At 43.8% G+C, this 12,134-nt stretch overlaps 1 protein-coding gene across 5 annotated transcripts in view; it reads left to right on the top strand.

Annotated features, from left to right (window-relative positions):
* Window positions 1–6,638, top strand: part of KLF7 (KLF transcription factor 7) — a 92,167-nt gene extending 85,529 nt beyond the window's left edge. For all 5 annotated transcript variants that reach the window (XM_064586980.1, XM_045868127.3, XM_064586979.1 and 2 more), the window contains one exon: window positions 353–6,638. In XM_064586980.1, the coding sequence (XP_064443050.1) occupies window positions 353–404 (52 nt within the window). In that variant the 3' untranslated portion in view covers window positions 405–6,638. The remainder of the gene's footprint in view (window positions 1–352) is intronic.
* Window positions 6,639–12,134: the final 5,496 nt, after the last annotated feature.

Below are 12,134 nucleotides of genomic sequence, written 5' to 3'. Positions count from 1 at the left end.
ACATCTTCCTTCCTATGCGCCAGGCAAATATTCTAAGTACTTTATGTAGATCATCTCATTAATCCTCAAAACCAGTCTGTGAGGTGAGTGCTGTGATTACCCCCATTTTACCGAGGAGAAATGAAGGCACAGAGAGTTTAACATGCTCAGAGTCACACAAGGATTGGAAGAGCTGGGGTTAGAACCCCCACAGTCTGACCCTGAGCTCACCTTCCCCACACAGCGCCTTGTTTCTCAGTACATGCGTACTGCCACTTTTTGAGGTAGGGTTAATCATTTTCTCAGGGGTGCTGGAAGTTGAGTTTGTTGCCTGGACCCCTCTTATATCCTTGTTGTTGTTTATATTTCCTAGGTGTTTTTCCAGGTCTGACCATCTTGCCCTCCACATGAAGAGACATATCTAAAACCCCTAAAGGCCAGAGTTGTCATGGCGTCGGCCGTTGTCTGAAGGAAATGCCGTGAGGCAGGGGGCTGGACTTCAGGCGGGGTTCCATTACCTCGCAGAAGAAAGTTCTCACTCATAAACCTCTGTGTACACACACACACACACACACAGACACACACACAGACACACACACGCACTCACATAGACCCACACACACGCACTGTCATGCACTCAGCTATATTTAAAATATATACGTCTATTCTTTATGCCTTGCCCTTGCCAGATGGTAGAAGACGAAGAAGAAGGAAACCAGGTGAACTCAGCAAGGCAGACTGGCTGCTTACTTCAGCACTATTGGAATTATTTCCCGCTGTTGCCAATGGAAATCAAAGAAAATGGATGTGACGTCTCCGCAGGTGGACGGCAGTAAGAGGGGCTTATTTACCTTGCTTCTCAGTGCAACTTGATAGGAGAATACAACGTCGTAAAGTTGCATATGTGTAGCACTAATGTTTCTTTTTAAATAGTTGGGGGAAAATGACCTAGACAACCAAATTGCAGTTTGGTAGCCAAAATTAACTCTTGGTTTATTTGTCCTTTGTGTGTGAAAAGTCCTACTATTCCGTGCGTCCGACTTCCTCACAGAACTGTTGATCGGTTTTGGTTCTTCTTAGTACTATTGAGATCTTTCGAGTCGATACCGACGGCCTTAGCGACGGCAGACTCTGGAATAACACCTTACACCTTTCTGGCCTGCATTTCTCTAGACTTCACTCTCAAGGGAGGAGTTTTCTTTTCTTACTTTTTGACTCTTGCACACCATATGCACTAGGGATTCTGGAAACTTCTAGCATGACTGCAAAGTGGCCAAGAGAATAAAGTCCTTGATGATAAATCACAGTATATCCCTTGAGCCTCACCTTATTGCCAGTGCTAGATTTTTTCTTTTTAATCTCTCTGTTTTTGCTAACGAAAACTTGAAAAGCTTATTTGGAAGCTTAAATGTTTTATCTTTTCTCCATGGACTAAATAAACCTCTCCAGGACTCTCTCGGCACCTGGATGTCCAGCTCTCGAAGCAGCCAATCAGATGGGACATCACAGTTCTCTCATCCCCCTTGAGGCACCCTGACCTCAGCGCATAGTGACCAACCCCGTGCTGTGTGTTGTTGCTACCCTATAACCAGTTTATAGATGTCGCTAGTCTCAAAGGGCAGCTGCATGTTTAACCTAACTCTGGGGTATGACCTGACAAAAAGCCAAAAATATCACTCTTTCCAGGAGTGGGGAAAACTGAGGATGCCTCCCGAGTCTAGTGGCTTCAGAAAACATCATCCTATCTTCCTCTCTCATACCCACTGAGCTCATACTCCCCCACTTGTTAAAACACACAATTCAAAATGCCATTGTGGGAATGAAGGGTGGACATTTAAGGAAAGGGTTGAGAAGTTTCTCTCATGGTCTGTCTAAAAGGAGAGACACGTTTCTAAATCTTTTTGGCTAGACCCACCATGACTTGTGACCTAGAGCACCCAGGATCAAGAGGCCTCACATTTACTCTGCAAGCTGACTCCAAGGGGGTTCACATTCCTCACTTTTCATCCCACACACATCCACTATCGGTCTCTTATCTACCCGCATTCTTAGCTAGCTGGCACTGGCCTCAACTCCAAAGACTGCCTTTAGGACCATTCAATGGCCTATGCAAGCAAGCGGGGTGGTTATTAGGACAGATTGTATATTTTGTATATTCTGGGACCATCCCTTCAAGACACGTCTAAAAAACAAAAATGGCATTGGGTCCGCACATGGTTGCTGCTCCTTCATACCAGCTGGCTCCCCTTCTGCCCTCCTTTGACTGTTTGACTCATTGACTGTTAAAATGCCGCCCCATACCTATTTGGGATGCAAAACTGAAGTCTTTAAAAGGAAATAATAATATAAGAAACACAAATACACGTATGACAGCAACCTTCAAGATCCTTGGCATTTGGTTTCTCAGCTTTCTGCAACCTTTGATTTCCCTGAAATGTTGAAAAGTGCCCATCAAAGGGTAAAGGAGCCTCCTGATCACAAATGCGGTAGCTTACCGATGGGACACCTGGGCATTCTGAGGTCTGGCCCTTAAAGTTTTCTTTCTCTTTTCCCCTTTTGCAAGGTAGACCAAAAACCAAAACAACAGCAACAACAACAACAACAACAACAGCAACAGCAAGAACAAAAACCAACAACAGCAACAACAACAGCAAACAAAAACAAAAAGAAAAACCACCCTAAAACACACACACCTAAAAATCTGCCCATTTGCCGGAGGCAATTCTGTGTATGTTAGTTGGAGGGTATTTAAAAAAAAAAAAAAATCAGTTTTATTCCAAAGATTTAAAACTAGACATGACTTAGAAACATTTTCTGGAGCACTGCTTGCTGACAATCTCATAGTTCTCTACTGCATTTGAGTGCATTTCGGGGCCAGTCCATCAGGGCGTCTCATGGGATTATATTTGAATGTGTGGTGCATCCTTTCTGGGTGAAGGATGTGTGAGGGACCTTAAACCTCAGCTGTGTTCAACTGTAGCGCCTCCAGTCAGTGCACTAGATGAAACTTTAGACACCCCAGATTCTGTTGGTTCGTTGATTTCCCTTTCTATAGCAGCCTCCAGCATGAACGCACGCACATATCAGTGAGGCATTAGAGCCGTGGCTGCCACCCGTTACAAATGTTCTCTCCCCAGCTGGAGCTGCTCTTGCCTCTCGAAATGCTATTATTAAGGGTTTATAATACTGAATTTAATTTTTGAACTGACCAATGCAAGGCTCTATTAAAAAGAAAGTTAAAAAAAAAAAAAAAGAATGCAAAAGAGTAATCATTGCTTGTTTGCTCCCTGTTGTCATCTGTGGTCTTGAAAAGTTCTCATTTGAATGTGGCGGAACAAAGGCCCTTTGGTCCTCATTAGTGTCTGAAATGTTCAGTGATTCCTCTCTCTTGTATCAGTGAGGTCCTTTGTACTGTGTTCCTGACCTTTCTCAGAGCAGGGTGCGCTGAACCACGATGGTGGGGCTGGCTTGCTTCAGAGTCTTTTGTGGACTGTGAGAATTGGCCTGAAATTTGGTGGGTGCTAAGCATATGGCTTTGAAACTGTTCTTCTCTAGCCCGAGTGACACCTGCGAATGATAACCTATCCCTAAAAGCGAGGGTAGCACCATTTTGGAAGTGGATTTGTGAGAACATGTCCATCATCTCTGAAATGGTTAGAGATGGTCGGTAAGAGTCTGCGGAGAGTGAACAGGCTCTCCAAGAAATCACCGTCTGAAGATACTTGGCTCCCAGAAGGACAGGTTATTTAAAACAGTGCTTTACTGGACATTTGAGACACATTAAACCGTTGCTTTCTCATTTACCTCCTGACATTCCCGGGGATCCCAAATTTGGAAGGAAAAACCTGGCACGGTGTTTCTTGTGGTTGTCCCCTCAAGCACATCTGATCCAGGGTTCCGACTTTGATGTATAGAGAAAGCGTGTTTCTAAGCCATTGACAATTTTCTTTGTTTCAAGTTGTGCTTCTTTCTCCTACCACATGGCTGTAAGTCAAAGATGTGGAAACAATGAAATTATAATGCTTCTCCTAGCTACTGGCCTCCTGCCCCACTGATGGTTAATTGGCCCAGCTTAAAGCCTGGTGGTGATGAGTACTGTGTCCAGAAAAAGAAATGTTCAGATTCCATGACAAAGCTGCATTTTATAAAAATATCGGAAACCCCAAAATGAACTTCATGCTGACCATTTCCTTCTCCTCTCTATGTGCTTTCCCTTGCAAAGCCCTTCAAACCCCCCATCTCCTCCCCTCCTGCACCTCTTGTGCCCTTTTTACATCTTAGATTGCCTGATTATAACAGGGTAAAAAAGACAGCCAACCTCACGCACGATTAGCAGAACTGATTCCTATTTTTAAAAAATCTTCTTTGAATCTAGAAGCCAGAGAAGATTTTTTAAGGACTTTAGTTGGGGATAAGCTTCCAGAGTAGCCATGTCTATTTGCATCAAAGGGGAACTAAATGGGACTTTCAGGGCAGCTCACCTAGTGCATTCAGAATATTCCGCCCATAGCCCCCGTGCCTGAATGCGATGGCAAAGTCAAAAGAAATGAACTCCACCGGCAAGAACGGCAACATCTAGTGATCGGTTTCATTAGTTCAAAATGATTTCCTCGATGGAAGTCGCTCCGTAAGATATAAAATCCAGTGCAAAGTGCTTTTGTCTTCTCTTTTGCATGAGTTGGTTTTAGGATAAGAAGAAGGTAGGGAAAGTCGGAGAGATGCAACGTATTTAACTGCAAAAATCAGGTTCATTGTTTCTTTCTTTTTCAAAGATCTTACGAGGGCCGGCATTTCTGGCCATAATTTTGCACCTGGATCTTTGCCAAAGTGAAAATTCACTAAGTAGAACCTGTTTGAAATGTACTTGTGGAAACTTTCCCTGGCCTCTTCCGGAAGTGGCCACCTGCCAAGCGTGGGGTGGGGGGCAGGAGGAGAGAGTTCGAATTCCGGGTCTGGGTTGCATTTCGGTAAACATGGTGAGATCTCAGTTTGGAAACGAGAGGGGCTGGCCTGAGCGTACATCGATGCCTCTTTGACGGCCTGCTTTCCTCAGTGAGGATCTTTGGGAATACGTGAGATGGAACAACAAAAATGTGTCCAAGGAAACAAAAACTGCTGGTCAGTGTGAGATCCCTGAGGCTTCGGGGTTTTCTCTTGCTTGTAACACTCTTAAATCCCCTCGGCTGGTTCCTCATAGATCCTGGAAAAGGGGGAAAAATAAAGCTGCAATTCACTTTCTTCTGCGCGCCCTTCCAATAGAGTACTGTATTCTTCAGGTGTTTTGCATTTGCGTTTGTAAGTCCTCGGGAAACAGGTATCAAAAATGGCAGAGCGAAATCCTAGGCCGTCACTTCACTAATATCCCAAACCAGATACTCTTTTCAAACAGGGCTCCCTCTCAGCGGTCACGAGGGAAGGGTGATATGTTCTTTGTTGGGGACTGTTTATACAATTTTTTTCAACCGTAAGCTTTGGAATCGTAAATTGCTTTGACTCCAGCTTCTGTCTACTGCCATAAAATGGACCCCACGTCAGAATAATGAGGGTGGTATGTGTGCCCACGCCCAGACGCGTGGCCACGTGTACCTAGTGTACCTTCGCAGAAGGAAAACAGGCTACTGACGTTTAAGAGGAGTAGCCACCAGTGCCTAATATCTTTTGGGGGGGATGGATGCTTATAATGCCAGTATACTGAAACCACACTGGGAGCTCCACATGGAGGGGAGGGGCGGAGGGTGGGGAGAGGGGACATTTTAATCCTAGGCCTTGGGACTGGAGGCAGAATGATTTCTGCAAATCTAGGCCCTGAAAGGCTTTGGGGCTCATTGGCTGGTTCTCAACCTTTTTATTTTAGTTTTCTTTTCCAGCATGCATTTCCTATCTAAACCCAGACTTGGTTTAATTTCCTTATCTTTCACTTCTGCTTCATTCCAGGGAGGAAAAATACACCTATTATGGCCAAGATCTCCTTGCTAACACAGAGGCAAAAATAAATGTTTAATGTTTTTGCAGCCTCCCCTTCCTTTCTGTAAAGCCCCACCCCCACCAAAACCCTTCCTCTCTCATCACCCTGTCCCCCTTCCTCTCTCATCACCCTGTCCCCATTCCCACCACACAACTCCCCAGCCACCACCACTTTGCTTTCCAGTCTCTGTTATCCTCTTAACAATTGCTTGAAGAAATTTATTTTTGCACTATACATTTTCTTTTTGCCAGATGTGTCTAACAAGTGTGTTCGGAGAGACCTCCTCCCAGCCCCCTCCCCTCTCCCTCCTCCCCTCGGTCACATTCTCTCAGGCCTTCTCTGGTATTTATAATATATCACAGAAGTACCCAGTCTTATAGCCCTCGGTTATGCCTTTTTTTGACATTTTATTTTTTTTAAGCTTTTTATATATATATATAAATATATTACTTTGTCAAGTTTTTTTGCTGTACAAAAGTCTTAAGATTTAAAACTATTATTTGTATTATATGATGGTGGTATGTTAATGTTACAAAATTATTAATGAAGAAAAAATTTATTTTTGTTACTGGTCTGTTTCATAATTCTTTTTTAAATTGGTATATTGTAAGATATCTATGCAAAAAATGTTATGTGACGCATTTTTATTTAAGAATGTAATATGTGTAATAAACAGTAGAATGTGTTTGGCCTTGGAATGCCTTACTGTATTTCTCCTTAGCTCATTTCGTCGGGAAGAAGAAAATCCTCAAAGAGACACAAATTGGTCCTTATATACCTCACGAGAGTTTTCTTTCTCAGAGAGAGAGGGGGAAGTCGGGATTATATTAGGTCATTTTTCTTGGTTCGGGAGGTTGTTGGTTGTGTGTGTGTGTGTGTGTTTGTGTACGTGTGTTTTATGGTTTCACTGAGGTAGCTCAGTTCCGAAATAAGAAGGAACTCTGAAGATAGTTTGTTTCTTTGAGGGGAGGGGAGTAAATGGTTGGAGGTTATGAAAAGCAATATTTTAGAACGAGGTGGATTATGGGATGTTTGTTTCAGGGGTTAGGAGAGGCTTATTGAAAGCAGTTTATTTGGTGAGAGACGGGGCAAGTTTGTTCTGGGACAGTGTTCAATAGGAGCATATTTGGAAAGGATAACTGGAAGCGGTTTGTGGAGGAGGGAAGAAGGGCCAAGGCTGGAGGGAATACGTGAGGGGAGGGGAGGGGAGGGGGAGTCCGCGTACAAGAGATGGTTGGGAACAAAGTGAGGAAGAGACGGCTGACCCGAGGTGGAGAACTTCCGGTAGCGCCATGGAGGGCAGGAAGGTGGATGCAAATACGAGCAGCCTCAAACAGGAGAAGAGGCAGATGAAAGCCCTAGGGAAAACTCTCAGACCCCAAAAAGAACACTCACGAAAATCTCTTCCACGCACGACCTCCAGGCAAGAACATCCAAGTGAGGAGGAAGGGAGAGAACCTAACTGGTGTTATTATCCCAGCATTCCTTGCAGGGCGAGTCCCCAAGAGAAGTGGTGTCATTAACTGGAAACAACAGTAAACACCTCTCTCACTTCCCAGGGACACGGCGCTCCTCAAGCTTTCTTTTCATGCTTTGGATTTGGAAACGGATACAATGGTGAGTAACTTCAGTCCCTCATCAAGTGAATCTGACAAGAAACTCTTCCATAAATTTTCACACAAAAAAACTGTGGCTGCAGCCACCGAACTCAGTACATTGGCACAGACACATCCCAGTCTCTGAACAGGAAAGCAGGTGTAAGGATGGTTGCGGTGGGCTTAGAAGGGGAGCTGAGTGATTATGTCCTCACCCTAATAAAACTTAAGCTACAAGGAACAGTAGGCACTGCAGGGGCCAGGAAAATGTTTTTGAAAATTGTAAATATCAGCTGCCACATCCCCCGAGCAAACAGTGAGCTGGGCAACAGGGCAGCCCGAGGTTGACTGAGGAGAAACTATGGGATCCAGGGTAAATGCGCTGGTCCAGAGTCTACACACCAGTCTCCTGGTGCCCGGTCATTCAGATGCTCCATAACTAGATGAGTAACTTAATTCTCATAGCCAAAGTCATTAGCCTAGAATTTCTTTGCAGGAGGAAGGATAAGATAGCTTTGCAGTATTAGAACAAGGATTATGGGGCGCCTGGGTGGCTCAGTTCGGTTTGAGTGACTGGCTCTTGATTTCGGCTCAGGTCATGGTCCCCAGAGTCCTGGAATTGAGCCCCATGTCGGGCTCCGTGCTCAGGGTGCTGTCTGCTTAAGGATTCTCCCTCTCCCTTTGCCCCTCCCTGCGCTCGTGCTTGCTCTCTCTCTAAAATAAATAAATATTTTTTTAAAAAAAGAACAAGGGTTATTATTCTGTAATAATAAGCTGACTTATAAAAGGATAGCAAATTGGACATTTTAGGTGGAGGACAACCAGCACTGTGCTGGAATGAGGAGAGGGTAGTAAGTCCAATAATTTCACATAAGGAAACGAGATGGTTTACATAAGGGGTTATTCTAGACAACTGAATCTTCCACATTTAGAGACTTAACTTTCGCTTAAAATATGTCTAAAAATACACTACCCACTTTACAACCTCTTCGAGCATCCATTTTTGCAATACAGTATAAGCTCAGGGATGACTTCAGACTTTGGGATTACTGACCTCACACACTTTACACTCAGTGACTCTACCTTCTCTCCTGTGTCCTCCCTATTAGAAGTTGCGTGCTCTTTGTGTCAACTTCTAGCAATATTTACCTCCTCATCAACTAGCAGATCAGAGAAGCAAGCTTGGTAACTTAGTAAGGGCAAAAATAACTATAACCCCAGTTCAACAGGCTGTTGTCTGAAAGTGTAACCTGGCTATCCTAGGGGTGTGATGTGCATAAACCTCGTGACAGTTGTCATCTGAAGTTGCATATCCAGTTGGGGGTACTTGATGGTAATGAAGAGGAAACTCATAAAAAGCAGAGCTCAGTGCAATTGATAAATAACTGGGTATATCTAGCTCATCTTCCACTCTGATTATAGGTTTAGAAGAAGAGAAGCAAGATTTTGAGGTGACTGCTAGGTGATGGTTTTCTGGGTTATCCATGATGAGCCAATTCATGATTCCTTCTCCAACGTTAAACATTTTATCTGAGCTATTAAAAATGATCGATACTGACTGCCTTGAACTTAACCTATTACTTTTTTTTTTTTTTTTAACGTAGCCTGACCCGGGGCTTGAACTCACAACCCTGAGATCCACACCTGAGCTGAGATCAAGAGTCGGATGCTTAACTGACTGACCCACCCGGGCTCCCCTTAACCTTTTACTTTTTAAACAATTCTGTCTGATCACAGTATGGTTGTACATACCACCATACTATTTTAAAATAGTGAAATGACAATGACATTTCCAAAAAGGTGGTAGAACAAGGTTTAGGTTTGTATAGGATTTTCATTCCACATGCAGTGCATTTGAGCTGTACAACAAGACTGTGTAGTCATGGAATAGGTATCATTCACCACCGTGACCCTTTGACCTCACAAATACAGAACTCGGGGCTCAAAGAGGGCACATGACTTTGTGAAGGCCCACGGGGCAGAGTAAATGGCAAAGCTGGCTTCTAGGTCCCCTGACTCTCAATCCAGTGGACTTACCTCTATACCTCACTGCTTTTAGGTAATCCAGGAGCTAACATGATGCTTACATGCGTCTAGCCATGACATCACCATTGGCCACACTGACTTCATTTCCCCATTTCCTCCCCATCAGTTTCAGAAGGTAACCTTTAATATGGATAAATCCTCACACACGAGAATTGGATGGGAAGTTAGAGATCTCTTCCAAGGCTACTATTGTACTTCAGTATACTGTGGCTCAGAAAGTTTGCAACTTGCCCAAGGCGGTCTAGCACGTCCTTTGCCGAACAAGAGTTAACACAGTGTTGTTTGTCGATATTCAATAATACTCTACCAATATTGGCAGCATTTCTCAAAATTTCTCAAATTTTAGTCACTTGAGTACGACATTCAGAATTCTTGGGATATCCTTGCACTATTACTTCCTTAATATATATTTTTTAAATCAACCCACGGTTTGAAACCTTAAATATCTGTTTTAGCTTCTCCTAAGCAAAAATATATCTGAAACCACTGATTCAACTGTTTTTCCTTTCAATACAAATGAAAATAAATGTATAACTCAAGATAAAAGTGATCCCCGTTGTGTCACATTAAAAGGCAATGACTGCTGGCGGTAGTAGAGAGACACTGTTCTGTGCCATAGTCTAAAATCTCTCCTGTTCCATTTCCCCTTAGCTAATTATTTAGTCCATATGATGCTCCTTGGAGCACATTTCAAATTGAATCTTAAACTAAGTGCTTGTGAAAATTTAATAAAGACTGATTTGATGACTGGGAAGTTCCTTAAGGACCCAGAGGTCTCTTAGGAGAAAGCAGATAATGTGACCGTGAGTGAAGCGAGCATGCATTCTCTGCCATGTTTTCCCATCCTTGGAACACCCGTCTTCCCTCGGGGAGAAGCACTCTCAGTGGATGGGCTCATGGCCAGGTCACGCCATTATCCTGGGGACGGAGCCCTGGACGTTAGGCATTGACTGCATCAAGAAAATCACGTTTTCCTCCTGCCCCCCACCCCCAGATCAATAGTCAGTGCCTAGAAACAAGTGTATATACTATAAAATATGACTTCAGAAATGTACTCAACTTCATGGTATGTTTCCTGGAATACCCAGGCCACCGTCTGTACGTGTGTGTGCATGTGTGTGTGTATGTATATATATATATATGTACACGATGCAACCCTCAAAATATTTTTCCGACCTTCTTCCAGGCACTTGATAGTCTACTCCTAAATATTTAGTTTTTTGCCTAGTGGCTTTCCTGCTTTTAAACTACAAGTGGGCAGAAAGAAGTGACTCTTTATGTCTTATCCATCGTGTGTACCTTACTGTGCATGAGTTTCTTCTCTCCTTTCACCAGAAAAGGCTTCATGTGCAAGGCGGATGAGAGAGAGGGGGATTATGGATAGGAAAAAAACCCACAGAAACAGGCGGCTAACTCTGGGACTCGGGCGGTGGAGAGGAGTAAACAGCCTGGGGGGCAGCTCTTCGCCCGTCTCCACAGAACTCCGCAGGAGAGTCAAGTGACCTCATAAAGGGTCTGAAGCAGTACTTTGTCGCTGGCACAGTCTGCTGCACGATCAAAATAAGAGTTTGCGGGAAACTGGTCTGCAGAGCTTATCACGGGAAACAGCTACCAGCAAACAGGTGGCTTCTGGCTTGATAATGACAATGACAGACCCCTGGTTGCTGGGCTAGGTTCTGTTCCTTGAAACACAACTTCCTGGGTGCTGGTCTTGTGAGTAGAAAGTCCAGTTCCCTTCAGAAAAATGGGAATGCACTTGAGTCTCTGGGGGAAGGTTTAAAGGATCATCACCGATGGACTCCAAATAATATGAAAGACAAAGCAAGCCGATGGATTTTCTGCAGTTCCACAACACACTGTCTTCTTGGGGTTAAATTTGCAGCCGGTTCTGAGAGGCACATGACCTGGGATTATGGGATCGCCTGTCAAAGGATCCAGGCTATAAGAAATAAACACCCTGATCTTATTTACATGCTCCGGAGAACTCACAGAAACAAAGACACAGATTTGCCACTTGAAACCTTACAGGAGTCACTCAGTGTCAAATCTGTTACAAAATCATTTTCCATCCCTGCTTAGAAGTAGCTAATCGCACCACACCCTAATATATATCATATATGATGACAATATTAATGACTGACTATAATCTGAATCTTGTCTTTGGCTCAGGGAACTTTTAACACCTTTCTGTTCCCAATCTTATTTTTTTTTTTTTTTTCATTTTTGTTCCCATTTATTCTCTTTTCCTCTTTTCTTTCTCCCTCCTCTCTCCCTCCTGGTGTCTTCAGAAAATCCTATATTGGGCCTCCCTCTCTGGCATTGTCCCAGTGACCTGGCCTCATCTTCCCAGGTGCCCCTTCTTCCTCCTCCCTGCTTCCTCTTTATAGCATCACTGTGTCCCAGTTGAAGGGTGTACAGTTTTCAGCATAACTTAAAATGGTGCTATAAGAGAATGGTTTGGGTCGTTCTCCTGGCTCCTCTAGGTACAGTTAGAAAACTGCAGGATGACACGGAGGACTCCAACATGTCTTCATTTGCTAAACACTGTG

Source organism: Mirounga angustirostris, unplaced genomic scaffold (genome assembly GCF_029215605.1).
Source record: "Mirounga angustirostris isolate CCGP_5_RB_7025 unplaced genomic scaffold, mMirAng1.0.hap1 SCAF_3, whole genome shotgun sequence".
In the NCBI taxonomy this organism is placed as follows: domain Eukaryota; kingdom Metazoa; phylum Chordata; class Mammalia; order Carnivora; family Phocidae; genus Mirounga; species Mirounga angustirostris.
The sequence above is the reverse complement of the archived record's forward strand: the minus strand, read 5'-3'. Positions and strand labels throughout refer to the sequence as shown.